The 16,268-nt window shown below is 35.2% G+C and overlaps 1 protein-coding gene across 1 annotated transcript; it reads left to right on the top strand.

Moving 5' to 3' along the window:
- Positions 1–6,343: 6,343 nt before the first annotated feature.
- On the top strand, positions 6,344–14,093 carry LOC112702269 (E3 ubiquitin-protein ligase COP1). The gene is made up of 13 exons (XM_025753238.3): positions 6,344–6,875; positions 7,365–7,442; positions 8,103–8,258; positions 8,424–8,780; positions 9,116–9,273; positions 9,398–9,463; positions 10,560–10,638; positions 11,282–11,437; positions 11,544–11,642; positions 11,809–11,913; positions 12,327–12,506; positions 13,599–13,709; positions 13,796–14,093. Exons 1-13 carry the CDS (start codon positions 6,543–6,545, stop codon positions 13,964–13,966), a joined length of 2,049 nt encoding a protein of 682 aa, XP_025609023.1. The 5' UTR covers positions 6,344–6,542; the 3' UTR covers positions 13,967–14,093.
- The last annotated feature ends 2,175 nt before the right edge of the window (positions 14,094–16,268 follow it).

Raw genomic sequence — 16,268 nt, 5'->3', positions numbered from 1 at the left:
TTATGTATTATCCCATACAAAATACGAAAGCATACACTAATTTATACAAAAATACATTAATAACTGATTTTAGTTTACAAATAATATTTTTAACAAATTTTGATTGCGTTATTTGGTTCTGTTGTGATAAGAACAAACAACGTGGATGCCCATTCCCATGCAAAACTCACTTTTTCAAAGAAGGAATGACATTAAATGCATGTTGAAATTAAGCTCCCAATATGTGTATAAATAGAGGCTTTTGCCTCCGAGAGAAACACAAGCAAGTAATAATAAAATCACTTCTCTCTTTATGTTACAATCAAATACTCTTCTCTTTATATTTCTACTACAATTCTTTCTCTTCTTTTATTTTATTAGTATTCTAAATTCTCTTTTCTATTACTCTTTACATATAATATTAATAGCAATATTAATCATCTTTATTATATTGAGATAGTAACAATAAACATATGCGTTTCTCTCTCTCTTTATTTTTAATACTTTTTCTTATCTTTGTATATATATACACAATACAACATATAATATTATTGAGCTAATTATTTTAATACTAGAGTCTTCTATTTATACATTTTAATTATATATATATCTTTTATTTCACAACACGTTATCAGCACGAGACTCTGATCAAATTTTTAGGAAGACTCAGGTAACAAATTTTCATTATGTCGAAGCTCTCTCATCTTGAATTCAATGCTCTTGATATATCTGGAAACAATTATTTATCATGGATACTAGATGCTGAAATCCATCTTGATTCAATGGATCTTGGAGATACCATTAAGGCTGAAAATAATGCATCCCAGAAGGATAAAGCTAAAGCCATGATTTTTCTTCGTCGTCATCTTGACGAAGGATTGAAAAATGAATATCTTACATTAAAAGATCCTGCAGATCTTTGAAAAGATCTTGAAGAAAGGTATAATCATAAGAAAACGGTAATACTTCCTCAGGCCCGATATGAATGGACGCATTTGCGTTTACAAGATTTTAAATCTATAAATGAATATAATTCTGCAATGTTTCGAATCACCTCACGAATGAAATTGTGTGGGGAAAAAATAACTGATCATGATATGTTGGAGAAAACTTTCTCAACCTTTCATGCCTTGAATCCTGCAACAGCAGTATCAAGAGAAAGGGTTTAAAAAATATTCTGAGTTAATTTCTTGCCTTCTTGTTGCCGAACGCAACAATGAGTTGTTATTAAAAAATCATGAAGCGCGCCCAGCTGGCGTCGCCCCATTTCCTGAAGTAAATGCGGCAAATCATTACCCCAGAAGAGGTAAATGGCAAGCTTTTAATAACAAGAAAAATTATGGAAGGAAAAAGAATTATGTTCAAAAGAGAGGATCTCACCAGAAGTGGGATAAAGAAAGGAATATCGGGCAGAATAAATCAACCGAGGAGAAATGTTTCCGTTGTGGTGGAAAGGGCCATTGGTCTCGTACCTGTCGTACCCCAAAGCACCTAGTCGATCTTTACCAGGCATCTTTGAAAAAGAACGACAAAGGAAAGGAAACAAATTTTGTTTCAAATGAGGCTGAGAACTCCACCACTCATTATGATGTATCTGATTTCTTTGAGGACTCTGAAGGAAATATTGGCCATTTGATCAATGATGGAATAGTTTAATATGTGAAATTGTGAAGTATCTATGTAAATAAATAATGTAAAAAAAAATTATTGTTAAGTTTTATTTTCTATGTATTTAAGTTTCAAATGTGATGTACATAAATAATGAAATATTAATGTTTATAAATTTTGAAATTATTAAATGTGTCAAATTTTAAAATAAAATTTTAGTATATGGCATTATTTTATGTACAGTAAATAATTCTGATCAAGTATTCAATTTAACTGTGCATACTACTCATTTTATTACTATTTGTTTTGAAGAGAATGGCAAGGATATGTAATGAAGATGTATGCCTTGCGGATAGTGCAAGTTCGCACACTATTCTCAAAAGTGATATATATTTTACCCATCTTGTGCCAAAAGAGGAATATGTTAACACTCTTATTGGCTCAGGCAATGTGATAGAAGGCTCCGGAAGAGCTATAATTTTGTTTCCTGGAGGAACAAAATTTATAATAAATAATGCACTATTATCTACCAAGTCTCTGAGAAACTTGTTGAGTTTCAAAGATATTCGCCGAAATGGATATCATGTTGAGACAATGAATGAGGGAAATCATGAGTATTTATGTATCACAACTCATGATTCAAATAAGAAAGTTATATTAGAAAAATTACCCTCACTTTCATCTGGGTTGTATTATACTAAGATTAGTGCAATTGAATCACATGCCACTGTAAACCAGAAGTTTATTAGCCCAAATGAATTCATAACTTGGCACGACCGATTGGGTCATCCGGGAACAACCATGATGAAAAGAATTATTGAAAACTCTCATGGACATTCACTAAAGAACCAGAAGATTCTTAAAACTAGTGAATTTTGTTGTGCTGCATGTTCTCAAGGAAAGTTAATTTTAAGGCCATCACCAGTAAAGATTGGATTTGAGTCTCCTGAATTCCCGGAAAGGATTCAAGGTGATATATGTGGACCTATTCATCCACCATGTGGATCTTTTAGATATTTTATGGTCCTAATAGACGCATCTTCGAGATGGTCACATGTGTGCTTATTATCTTCTCGCAACCTGGCGTTTGCGAGATTATTGGCTCAAATTATTCGATTAAAAGCACAATTTCCAGAAAATCCAATCAAAGCAATTCGTCTTGATAATGCTGGTGAATTTACTTCCCAAGCTTTTGATGCTTATTGTATGGCTAATGGAATAAGTGTTGAACATCCAGTAGCTTATGTTCACACGCAAAATGGGTTAGCAGAATCACTTATTAAGCGCCTCCAATTAATTGCTAGACCCTTGCTTATGAGAACAAATCTCCCAACCTCGGTTTGGGGGCATGCTATTTTACATGCCGCAGCACTTATTCGTTTGAGGCCAACGAGTTATCATCAATTCTCTCCTATGCAATTAGCTTTTGGCCAGCAGCCAAATGTTTTCCACTTAAGAATATTTGGGTGTGCGATATATGTTCCCATTGCACCACCTAATCGCACCAAAATGGGACCCCGAAGAAAATTGGGAATATATGTTGGATATGATTCTCTCTCTATAGTGAGGTATCTTGAGAGACAAACTGGAGATGTATTTAAAGCCCGATTTGCGGATTGTCATTTTGATGAATCAAAATTTCCAACATTAGGGGGAGAGAATAAGCTTCCTGAAAAGGAACTTAACTGGAATGCATCATCGTTGATGCATTTAGATCCTCGATCAGGGCAATGTGAACTAGAAGTTCAAAAGATTATACATTTGCAAAGAATAGCAAATGAATTGCCTGATGCATTTTCCGATACAAAGAGGATAACCAAATCTTACATACCAGCGGAAAATGCCTCAATTCGAATTGACGTCCCAGTAGGACAAGTAGCCACTGAAGCAAATTCACGCCAGAAGCGTGGCAGGGCGGAAAATGCCCCAATTCGAATTGATGTCCCAGTAGGACAAATAGCCACGGAAGCAAATACACGCCAGAAGCGTGGCAGGCCTGTCGGTTCCAAAGACAAAAATCCTCGAAAGAGAAAAGAGGTAAATAATATTCCTGTTGAAAAAGACATAGTAAAGACACCTGCAGTTGTCCAAAATTCTGATATAACGCCAGAAGACGTTCAGGTACCTGAAAATTGTGAAAATGACGAGATCTCGATAAATTATGTCTTTACAGGAGAGAAATGGGACCGAAATAAGACAATTGTCAATGAAATATTTGCATATAATGTGGCATTAGATATCATGCATGAAAGTAAGGATCTTGAGCCAAGATCAGTCGAAGAATGTCAACAAAGAAGTGATTGGCCAAAATGGGAAGCAGCCATGAAGGCTGAATTAGACTCACTTGCAAAAAACGTGAAGTCTTTGGATCTGTAGTCCGTACACCTGAAGATGTAAAACCTGTTGGATATAAGTGGGTATTTGTGAGAAAACGAAATGAGAAAAATGAAGTTGTGCGCTATAAAGCCCGACTTGTGGCACAAGATTTTTCACAAAGGCCCGGTATAGATTATGAAGAAACGTATTCCCCAGTAGTGGATGCGATAACATTGCGTTATTTGGTCAGTTTATCTGCATATCATAAACTGCATATGCATTTAATGGATGTGGTAACAGCCTATTTATACGGCTCATTAGATCGGGATATCTATATGAAAGTCCCCGAATGACTAAAGATATCCAAACCATCCAATGAATATTCGCAAGGGTTATACTCAGTCAAATTGCAAAGATCTTTATATGGTCTAAAGCAATCTGGACGAATGTGGTATAATCGTCTTACTGAGTATCTGGCCAAAAACGGATTCAAGAATGATGATATCTGCCCGTGTGTTTTCATAAAGAAATCTGCATCTGGATTCATTATAATTGCTGTGTACGTTGATGATTTAAATATCATTGGGACTCCTGAAGAGATTCCAACAATTATAAAAACTCTAAAAGAAGAGTTTGAGATGAAAGATCTTGGAAAGACTAAATTTTGTCTCGGCCTGCAGATCGAGCATATAAAAAGTGAGATCTTTATTCATCAAACAACATACACAGAAAAGATCTTGAAAAGATTTTATATGGATAAGTCACATCCATTAAGTACCCCAATGATCGTAAGATCTTTGGATGTGAAAAAGGATCAATTCCGCCCTAAAGAAGAAAATGAAGATATCCTTGGTCCTGAAGTACCATATCTTAGTGCCATTGGAGCACTAATGTATCTTGCTAATAATACGCGACCTGACATATCATTCGCGGTGAATTTACTAGCAAGGTATAGTTCCTCTCCAACCAGAAGACATTGGAGTGGAATCAAACAAATTTTTCGATATCTTCATGGAACGGTTGATATGGGATTGTTTTATCCCTATGGATCCAAATCACAACTAGTTGGCTATGCAGATGCCGGATACTTGTCTGATCCACCTAAAGGGAGATCTCAAACAAGATACATGTTCACATATGGTGGTACAGCTATATCTTGGAGGTCCACAAAACAGACGATTGCTGCAACATCCTCTAATCATGCTGAAATACTGGCGATTCATGAAGCTAGTCACGAGTGTTTTTGGCTGAGGAGTCTGATTCAATATATTTTGTCATCATGTGGACTGATTGATCATAAGATAGCTCCAACTGTCCTGTTTGAAGATAATACAGCATGCATTGCTCAACTTAAGGGTGGATACATCAAAGGTGATAGAACAAAGCATATTTCTCCCAAATTCTTCTTCACTCATGACCTTCAAAATCAAGGGACAATTGATGTCCAACAGATCCGTTCAAGTGACAACCTAGCAGATTTATTTACAAAGTCACTCTCAAAATCCTCCTTTGAAAGATTGGTACATAAGATTGGGATGCGCCGATTTCGAGACATTAAATGATGTCGACAAGAGGGGGAGACTGTACTCTTTTTCCCTTGGTCAATTTTTTTTCCCATTAGGTTTTTCTTGACAAGGTTTTTAATGAGGCAGTCCCCATCACAAAGGATATTGTACTCTTTTTCCTTCACTAAGGTTTTTCCCACAGGGTTTTCCTTTAGTAAGGTTTTAATGAGGCAATAATCCTAAATGGGCATCCAAGGGGGAGTGTTGTGATAAGAACAAACAACGTGAATGCCCATTCCCATGCAAAACTCACTTTTTCAAAGAAGGAATGACATTAAATGCATGTTGAAGTTAAGCTCCCAATATGTGTATAAATAGAGGCTTTTGCCTCCGAGAGAAACACAAGCAAGTAATAATAAAATCACTTCTCTCTTTATGTTACAATCAAATACTCTTCTCTTTATATTTCTACTACAATTCTTTCTCTTCTTTTATTTTATTAGTATTCTAAATTCTCTTTTCTATTACTCTTTACATATAATATTAATAGCAATATTAATCATCTTTATTATATTGAGATAGTAACAATAAACATATGTGTTTCTCTCTCTCTTTATTTTTAATACTTTTTCTTATCTTTGTATATATATACACAATACAACATATAATATTATTATATATATATAAATATTATTGAGCTAATTATTTTAATACTAGAGTCTTTTATTTATACATTTTAATTATATATATAACTTTTATTTCACAACAGTTTCTTTTGTGTTAGTAAATAGTAATCTGTAATCAGTTTGTTGTTAGTGAAACGGTAACGTTTTTTGCCATTTTTTTCAGCCAGAAAAAAACATTTGGTGAAGATTTTGGCGTTTAGAGTGACGTGGCGTTCTTCATCATATTGCAAGCGTTGCCATCACGTGGACATATCTCACCCTCACAATACTACACCATGGCCCCACACTCCCCACTCTCTCTCTCTCTCTCTCTGCACTCAAATCTCTCACACAACCCCGAATTACTGAAAACCACACACTCTCTTCTCTCTCTCTCTCTCTCTCTAAACCGTAACCAAAAAAGGAAGACAGAAGAAGCCACCACCACTCCTCCACGATAGACCTCCAAATGGAGGACTTCTCCGCTGGGCCTCTGGTCCCAGCCGTCGTCAAATCCGAGCAGTCCAAACCAACCGCTGCCGCCGATCCGTCCGCGGCAACCGTCGGCGCCGTCTCTGGCGGTGAGATTTTTCCCGCCTCCGAAGCGGTTATGCCGGAGCTCGACAAGGATTTTCTCTGCCCGATTTGCATGCAGATCATCAAGGACGCGTTCCTCACCGCGTGCGGACACAGCTTCTGCTACATGTGCATCACCACTCACCTTCGCAACAAGAGCGATTGCCCTTGCTGCGGCCATTACCTCACCAACAGCCACCTCTTCCCTAACTTCTTGCTCGACAAGGTTCGCCTTTTCGCTTTTTTTAATTCTCCCTTCCGATTCGGCAGAGTTTGTTTTCCGGAGTTAGAAACTTCGAATTCGGTTCGTTTGGATTGGAATCGGTTGTTTCGTTTACGTTTAAGAGAGGAATATATGCGTACTTCGTTGTGTAAAGGAAAAGAAAACTTTGAATTAAGCTTTTCGCGCTTTAGGTGATATTAACTTTTTTCCAGACTGAAATTGTTCCTGTTGCGTTTAAGAGAAGAATCTGTGCTGCTGTATGTAGCGTTCTTTTTAGCTGAATAGGTCTAGCTGATATTGTTTTTGAGTTTCATGACTCGGTGAATGGAATAATGTTGGTTTTACTGGCTTCACTAGCGTCGTTTTTTCTGTTTTCGGTAATTTGAAAGCGTGAAAGTTTGAATATGAGAGTTTGAGCTTAATTTTTATCTTGAACTGGATTTACTTCGAAATGCAGCTTATTGTTATACGGTTTCTGTACCACATTTGTAGCTACTAAAGAAGACTTCTGCTCGCCAAATATCGAGAACTGCTACCCCTGTGGAGCATTTCCGCCATGCATTGGAGAAGGTTTGTTGTTCTAGCTGTACTACTTTTGATCTTTACCTTTGTCATAGCTAATTTTTTTTAATTCATTTTGTGAGTTGTCACAAAATTAAATAATTCGTTATTGATTGTTGTAATAATTCAAAATACTGTTCTATTTGTCACTCTGTTATGGATATATGGCATGTTGCTGTTATGGCACAGTAAAAATGATACTGTAACATTTTGTTCTTCAATAGGGCACACGGCAAAACTGATTGTATTAGTATGAATACAAGTTCAATGACAACTGTTTGCCTAAACTGAGAGTTGCTAAATGCTAACGGTGAATGACCCCCTTTTCTCTGGGGTGTGTTTTCCCTTCCGTTTTTTTTTTTTTTTTTTTTTTTTTGTGTGTGTGTGGTGGTGGTGGTGGTTGGTGGGGTTGGGATACTGTGGTGTCTGACAAAGTTAGTTGGTTATGAATAGGTTGTAATTAAGTTGGAAACTTATTTTTTCTTTACTTCTGTTGAATTCATACTTGTGATTTTATTGAAGGTCAGTCACTAGCTATGTATATCTATTTAACAGGATTTTGTGAAATTTGGCCTAATTCTTCATATTTAGTTGTTTTATTTAGTTGATGATTCCTCTCTCTCTCTCTCTCTCTCTCTCTCTCTCTCTGTTTTTTGGATCTTCAAACAGGGTTGTGACGTGACAATTAAGGAGCTAGACACCCTCCTGTCTCTCCTTGCAGAGAAGAAAAGAAAAATGGAACAAGAAGAAGCTGAGAGAAATATGCAGATCTTGTTAGACTTCTTGCATTGCTTACGGAAGCAAAAAGTTGACGAGTTAAAGGAGGTGTGCTGACGTGATCTCTATCTTCTTTTTGGGATTAAATTATTGTTATCAACTTATCAATTTTTCCTTTCATCCGATTGCATTAAATGGCTTCTTCTGTACTAACTTTAATACATATTTCTTTTTTCATTTCAATCTTGCATTTGACGGGTGTTCCATTTATAGGTGCAAACTGATCTCCAGTTCATAAAAGAGGACATTAGTGCTGTAGAGAAACATCGAATGGACTTGTATCGTGCAAGAGACAGGTACTCTGTCAAATTGCGGATGCTTGATGATTCTGGTGGAAGAAAATCATGGCACTCATCAATGGACAAGAACAGTACTGGTCTTATGTCTAGTACTCTAAATCTTCGAGGAGGGCTGTCTTCGGGAAGTTTGACTAAGAAAAACGAGGGGAAATCCCAAATCAGTTCTCATGGATATGGATCTCATAGAAAAGATGGCATCAGTGGATCAGAATCACAATATATAAATCAATCGGGTGCTGCTCTAGTCAGAAAAAAGAGGGTGCATACACAGGTTATCTTGGTTCATTATTTAGTTCTTGAATTCATTTTCGATAAATTATTCTTTAAATATTATCATTGTGATCTTTTTTGAAAGAAGTTGTCTGTTTGGAAATTCTTTCTGTCATTTTTCTTTTTCAAGACCAGAAGAAATAGCTAAACAAATTTGGAGAAGTTAACGATATAGCTTTTGTAGTTGTCTAAGCTTTGAAACATTTTCTAGAAAAATCCTTTTTTATACCACCTAAAGCGTTCTGTTTTATTTGTTTATTTATTTCTTTCATTTTTCCTTTCCGTCTCAAAAACAAATCTCAAATTCTCAATCAAATATTCCCTCCCTCATTCCAGTTTAATGATCTACAAGAATGCTACCTACGAAAGCGTCGTCATTCAGTAGATAAGCCCCATGGCCAACAAGAACTTGATACAAATCTCATAAGCCGAGAAGGTTACACGGCTGGTCTTGAAGATTTTCAGTCAGTTTTGACTACTTTCACTCGTTACAGGTATTGCCATGTTCTATCGTTTTCATATATACCAATAGATAAATACAATATTGATGTCAATTACTATTTTCTTGAGTCAGAAGTACCTAGTTATCTTCAACCTTTTCTGTTCTATTTGAAACAGCCGATTGAGAGTCATTGCGGAACTAAGACATGGAGATTTATTCCATTCTGCCAACATTGTTTCAAGGTGAGGGATTTATTTACTTATTTATTGATGAAAGATTCTCACGGAATCTTTGTTATTCATCTATGTCATTTTATCTTTGCAGCTGTGATTTTGTAGAAATTTTGTCCAACCTATTTTCAGTTATTGCAGTATGGTTGGCATAACCCATTAAAGTCATCTGTTGGTCAAGAATTGTTTTCTTAATTTAGTGTGCAATCTGTGATTTATCCACTATATATTTATTATATTTATAATATAAGACTATTTTTTTTAGTCTAATTACTGCAATTAAAAGTTCGCTTTCATCAGATATGCAAGGTTTATTGGCATAGAGTTATAGGTTTGTGAGTTGTGACCAATTTTTTCATAGTTCCAGTTGTGCACTTGTTTGCTGTAGGTCATAGATAGATCTAGTTCTTTGACGTAAAATGTTATATAAACCATTTATGTTTCTTTACCTAACAAGGCAGCAACGTAGCTTTTTTGAGGGATTGTTCATGACATGGTATTAGAGATTCTATAAATAAAAGGTTTAGACTTTATTCCTAGTTGCTTTCCTTTTTTCCATATAAAAAGTTTAGTTTCAGCATCAAGTAGAATACTATATTTGTTTCAGGGGATGTGTTAGATATAAAACCATTCACATGTCTCTATCCAACTACTTAAAACTTTTGGAAGAGATGGTTCATGAAACATAAAATAAAGGTTATAGATTTATACAAAGGTCTATGATGTAAAATATAGTGTTTTGACCATATCTCTGATTATCAAGATTTTGGTCTTTGTTTGGTGGTTTTATGCCATAACAGTGTTACATATCTTAACATTGTATGATAAAGATAAAAAATGTGGTAGTAATAATTTAGGTAATATGAGGAGGTTGGTTTGTATTTTAAAACCTGACTGACTTTATCTCTCTCCCACCGCCAACTGAATGTGAAGGAATAAGAAATATTGAACTGCATCAGAGAAATGAAGTGGCTCTATTAAACCCCCCCCCCCCCCTTCTCTTTTCTCCTCCCTCTTTCTTTCCTCTGAAGAAGGCTCTATTTCAGATTTACATCTGTATTTAAGTATGATCACTCTGAATGTATGGATTTTGTAACATTTATTGCAGCATAGAGTTTGACCGTGATGATGATTTGTTTGCTACTGCTGGAGTTTCACGAAGCATTAAAGTCTTCGACTTTTCTGGGGTAAATGGATGGCCTTTTGCTCTTACTACAATTTGTATTTTCTGCTCTTCTGGGGTAAATGGGTGCTATAACTTTAACTTAGGTGGCAGTGTGGACCACTGATATTCACTTGGGATAAAATATATCACTTTAGTGAATTATGGATAGCAAAGTGTTGAGTCAAGTCTTGGAAACATGATAGACTAGTCTTGGAGATATGGTCATTAAGTCATCTTCAATATTGAAGTAGTATTTAGTGTATTTTATATGAAGTACGCTCTTAACAGAGTTTCTTTAGTGCTGTTAACTTTAATATGAAGTTGATAGAGTTTTCTTCCAACTCCCCTACTGACTCCAATTTACAGGAGGAGGCATTCTCAAATTTGGCAAAACATTGATAACTTATCAAGGGATAAATAAACTATATGATAAAGAGTATGACTGGAAAGAGATTCATGCAGTAGAAAATGGATTAGCAATCTTTAGTGCTATGTATTTTATGGTTCTTGATGTGTTGTTTTTTAATTACGTCAAATTAGTAATAAGGCACTGGTGCTGGAGGGTTTTCTGTTACATTTAGTGTGGAGGGGTACGCTGGTGTTGCCCGAAAAACCAATAGATTTTGAATGCAAAAATAACTGTTACCTTTGTTATTACTATCCAGGTTGTGAATGAACCTGCAGATTCTCATTATCCTGTTGTGGAGATGTCTACACGATCGAAACTTAGTTGCTTGAGTTGGAACAAGTATTCTAAGAACCAGATAGCTAGCAGTGATTATGAAGGAATTGTTACTGTTTGGGATGTAACCACTAGGAAGGTAATTATTGAATTCAAATGGTCAATTTATGTGTATCAGTTTATTAACTGATATTGTTTCCACCATTACATGCTTGATCTCTCATGAGTATCATTTTTTTTGGCAGAGTCTAATGGAATATGAAGAACATGAAAAGCGTGCATGGAGTGTTGATTTTTCAAAAACAGATCCATCTATGCTAGTATCTGGTAGTGATGATTGTAAGGTACTATAGCACATTTATTTAAAAGTTTAATGCTGATCAAGAATATGGAATTTCCTGCCAGTTGAAACAGGCTGGTAGATAAGTGATTTCCTAAATTCTGTTTTGATTACTATGTAATTAATAAGTTATTCGAACTAACTGTAATTTCTGTCTTTTCTTTGAGCAGGTCAAAGTCTGGTGCACAAGGCAGGAGGCAAGTGTTCTAAATATAGACATGAAAGCAAACATATGTTGTGTCAAGTATAATCCAGGATCTGGCAATTATATTGCAGTATGTACCTTCTGTTCAATTAGAAGATGATATATCAAGTTAGTGCACTTCAGTTTTAATCCCATATATGTACTATCTTGCAATGTATCATTCTGCTGCCAACTCAAAGTTTGGCATTTCGAAGATATATACTTTTTAATTACATAACTGTAATATTTCCTCAGAAAATAGTTCCTTTTCTTATATCTCTAACCATTAATCATTTTTGCCAATTTGGATTCTGTCTGGCTATATATATAAAATTTAGAAAATCATACTATTAGCTGCACATATGCAAATCTATCATCAGTAATTGCTTGCAATAATTTACAATTATAATTATATACTTTACCTGTCTGATAGTGACAAGTTTTGTTATCTTTCATCTAAACTTGATTTATCTTACAGTACAATGATCTTAATATTCTTTCCAGGTTGGATCAGCAGATCATCACATCCATTATTATGATTTGAGAAACATTAGCCGTCCAGTCCATGTTTTCAGTGGGCACAAGAAGGCTGTTTCATATGTGAAATTTTTGTCTAATGATGAACTTGCATCTGCATCAACAGACAGTACATTGCGGTTGTGGGATGTGAAGGACAACGTACCAGTGAGTAATTTAAGCCAAGGAATTTCTTGTATTTGATTGATTATCATCAAATTTATCTGCATTCTGCATTTAACCCGTGAACTCCCGTTGGCTTGTGTTGATTAATTTATCAATAACCAGCCCACCTGCTAGAATTTATGTGTCGGCATATGGCTTTGTTATGAAAATTTACACTGAACTGCACTATAAATTACTCAATATAACCATTTCAGATGCTTATTTTGAGTATTATATTCACGAGTATCACTTCTTTTTAGTTCAAATTTTGGCTGAAGATAATTGGTGTACTCCAGTTGCACATCCCAAATATTCCAAGTGCCTATCTGTTTGTAATATTCTTTCGAAGATATACTCATGAATGTAGCTGAGAAACTTAGGTAAATTATATAAATGTATATTTGTTGCTTGTGCTAAACACGTTTACGTGTTTTCCATGAGACCTCCTTGAACCACAATATTGGATTGATGCCTGTCAAAAACCATTGCTTGAGCTATGAAGTGGGAAGTATTTCTGCAATATTATATGATCGTTCCTTGTTTGTCTGCCAAGATTATGGAGAAATGACAGTATAAGATCTCCATAGCCATTGAGGTTGGATTGAGTCTGGCAACCAAAGCTGTCAATCATGAGAGAAAAGATGTTTAAAATAAGAATTGGCACAAATTTGAGCTATTTGCTGGTTTCTTTGTTTTTTTTTTCCCCAAAGACTTTTCCTCAGGTGGAAAATACCCCGACTCCAGTCGATCTTTTGAGGGATGTTATTTTACTTTTATGCCTGGAATGAGGCCTCCAATTATTCATGAATGCGGTCTATTATTGAAAGCCACAAACAGATTGGTCTTATTTTTGTCTGATGTCTGTGGTGACTGATATTGAGGCATTTTAATCATGGTCTATTACTTCACAATTTGGATGCAGCGAGTCTAGTGACTGTTGTTACATGTTTTTCTGTTTGATCATTAGTCAGTTATTTTCTTTGGATATGTGGGGCTATTGATTTGGGCATCAGTTGTAATGAATTTCTTGTTTAAATGAGCCTTAAATATTCATAACTATCATAAATTTTTTAAAATACTGTATACTCCATGCAGGTTCGGACTTTCAAAGGCCACGCGAATGAGAAGAACTTTGTTGGTCTTACCGTAAACAGCGAGTACATCGCTTGTGGCAGTGAAACAAATGAAGTTTTCGTCTATCACAAGGTTTGCCATGTTTAATCATGTCAAAATTTACATGAAATATGTTATATATGCCTCGTGTGTGACTGAAGATTCAACCTCCTTTGCAGGAAATATCCAAGCCCGTGACATGGCATAAATTTGGTTCGCCTGAGGTGGATGATGCTGAGGATGAGGCAGGATCTTACTTCATCAGCGCTGTATGTTGGAAGAGTGATAGTCCCACTATACTAACTGCAAATAGCCAAGGCACTATCAAAGTATTGGTGCTTGCAGCTTGAATGTGTTATGTGTTTTAGCAAAAGCTGATTCCTATTGATTGTAGGATGCAAATTGTACATAATATTTGAGTGTATATGATAGATTTTAGAAATCTTAATGAAGTAGTCCCTGCGGACTTGTGATAAACCAACTTAAATTTTGATTCTGCCAATTATGGACATCGCCTTTATTCCGTTACACTTTGTTAACAAAAATGTTAAGACCGAAGTATCCAATATTGCATATGGAAATAATTTGTATTTAAAACAAAATATATGGAACATGAACTTTTGCTTTCATCAGTGGACAAGTATTATAAAAATCTAGTTAAAGTTGAGCTTCTTAATCGATAAAAAATTTAAGATTGAATCTTCAATTGGTTTTCACATTATGGCTGAGGCCCATGGAGAGCACTTGTGTATAATTTAGAACAAGTATATGTAATCAGTAGTTTTAACTATCGAAGCAAAATCAAAGCTACTGTGACTGGCCATTATAACATTTGATTTAGCCCTTTCTTACACAAGGCCCCTTGTGCTTCTGTAGACCATGCATCTTGCCAGGTTGCTATGTATGTCGATTGCCTTCACAGCGGTGCTACATTGTTGTAATAATGGTGTTCAGAACTCTGATTTCAGCTGGTATTTTAATTTAAATTTTGAGAGTTCTTATGTGATGAATATAACCTAAATAATTTATTTAAGTACACATGAAGAATAGGTTCTACTAAAATCTTGTGTGATATTTATCTCGAGTTGTACTTGAATGTAGTCAAGTCAGAACTTTTATCCGTATGTCTGTTGAAGATTTGATCTCGAAATCATCCACTTTGAGCCTTTTAGGATCAATACCTCTAATCTGCTCATTTGTTTACCACATCATCCAACCACTATTGAGAATGAAGTCGAATACTAATGATTAAAACCTCGCTGGAAATGCAATATTATTTGAATGAGTATGCAGAAAAAGTAAATATTATAGATAATTTTTAATATGTCCTTACTTTTATATTTGAATAAAATGATTAAAAGAGCATCCTACTAACACAAAAATGGGCCTTATTAGATGATAATGAATTTCATGCATGAATGCTACCTCCAAGAACTATGTGCTACTCGTGACACAAGAAAATAGTTTAATTAGTGCACCAGACGCCACGGAATCTGGATGACTGGATGGAATATTTTACAATCTGCTTCTTATTAATTAATTAATTAATTAACGCTACAGCAAAATTAAGAACTAAGAAGATAAATAATGCTAAAGCAAAATTAAGAGTCACTCATGAATCATGATAATTCTTCTTACCAACTTTAAGTTAAAATTGCAGGTAAGTCCCTGCTATTCAAAGTACGGTAAGGAGAAAGTCCAAAAAAGTTTGATCAGTTCAGCTTTAAGCCTTTAACTCAGTGCATATCTATAGTTCAATCTCTGTCTTTCTCTTAATAGAACTGAAAACGGGAACTTCCACAACCAAAGAGATAACATTACATATCAATCAGTGAGGGATAAAACTTATTCTGCCAAAAGAACTTGGAGATCTGGGTAAGTAACTAAACATTCAAGTAAGAGTCTTACAACTAAAATACATTGAGGACTAAGCAAAACATGTAAAACCATTTTCATTCACATCTTCATACACATACAAAAAATTGTTTTGTAAACGACTGCAAAACAAAACATAACTACTAATCTCTTCTACTAACTTCCAACATATGAACGAATCTTGCTAGTTTTACATATCATATTTCTTATTGAAACCTTCCTACAAATATAATCCACAGAATATTTTAGTATCCTAAAGTTCGTAAGTATAAGCAACAGCTTGCACTATGAGTGTTTGCTGCTGAAATATTACAAGTAATCTTGACCAGATCTTTTAAAATGATTGGACTTGCAAGGTCAAGAAAACTTGAATATTATTTATAAAGTTAAAAAAATTAAAATAAAAACGTAAGAAGAATAAGCTCAGGAGAGATATCGCCATAGCATCTACCACACTTGTTGCATTTCTGTTTGAATTTTACAGCCTTCACCTCGTGGAGGAGGCGCCATTACAATGGACACCGATGGCATTTCGTGCACTGAACAAGACACCATGAAGACCTAGACACTACTTGGGGATGGTGATGATGATGAGCTAAGGGAGGGTTTCAGATGAACAAGCTCAGATGAATAGTGCCATGAGATGATAAAGAAAGTGCTGCTATATAATGCATATATATAATGAAAACTTGCCAGTGTCAGCGACTCAGTATGGTCCAAAAGAAATGAAGAAAATGAGAGGTGGTGAAAAAGTTTTGCATATGAAAAAGTATACGT

Source organism: Arachis hypogaea, chromosome 7 (assembly GCF_003086295.3).
Source record: "Arachis hypogaea cultivar Tifrunner chromosome 7, arahy.Tifrunner.gnm2.J5K5, whole genome shotgun sequence".
Lineage (NCBI taxonomy): Eukaryota > Viridiplantae > Streptophyta > Magnoliopsida > Fabales > Fabaceae > Arachis > Arachis hypogaea.
Note: the sequence above shows the minus strand (reverse complement) of the source record. Positions and strands in the feature narration are given on the sequence as shown.

Coding starts and splice junctions, on each gene's coding strand:
- LOC112702269 (XM_025753238.3), top strand. CDS start 6,543: ATGGAGGACTTCTCCGCTGGGCCTCTGGTCCCAGCCGTCGTCAAATCC. Junction 8,781..9,115: donor AAAAGAGGGTGCATACACAG/GTTATCTTGGTT, acceptor CCCTCATTCCAG/TTTAATGATCTACAAGAATG. Junction 11,643..11,808: donor CTGGTAGTGATGATTGTAAG/GTACTATAGCAC, acceptor TTCTTTGAGCAG/GTCAAAGTCTGGTGCACAAG.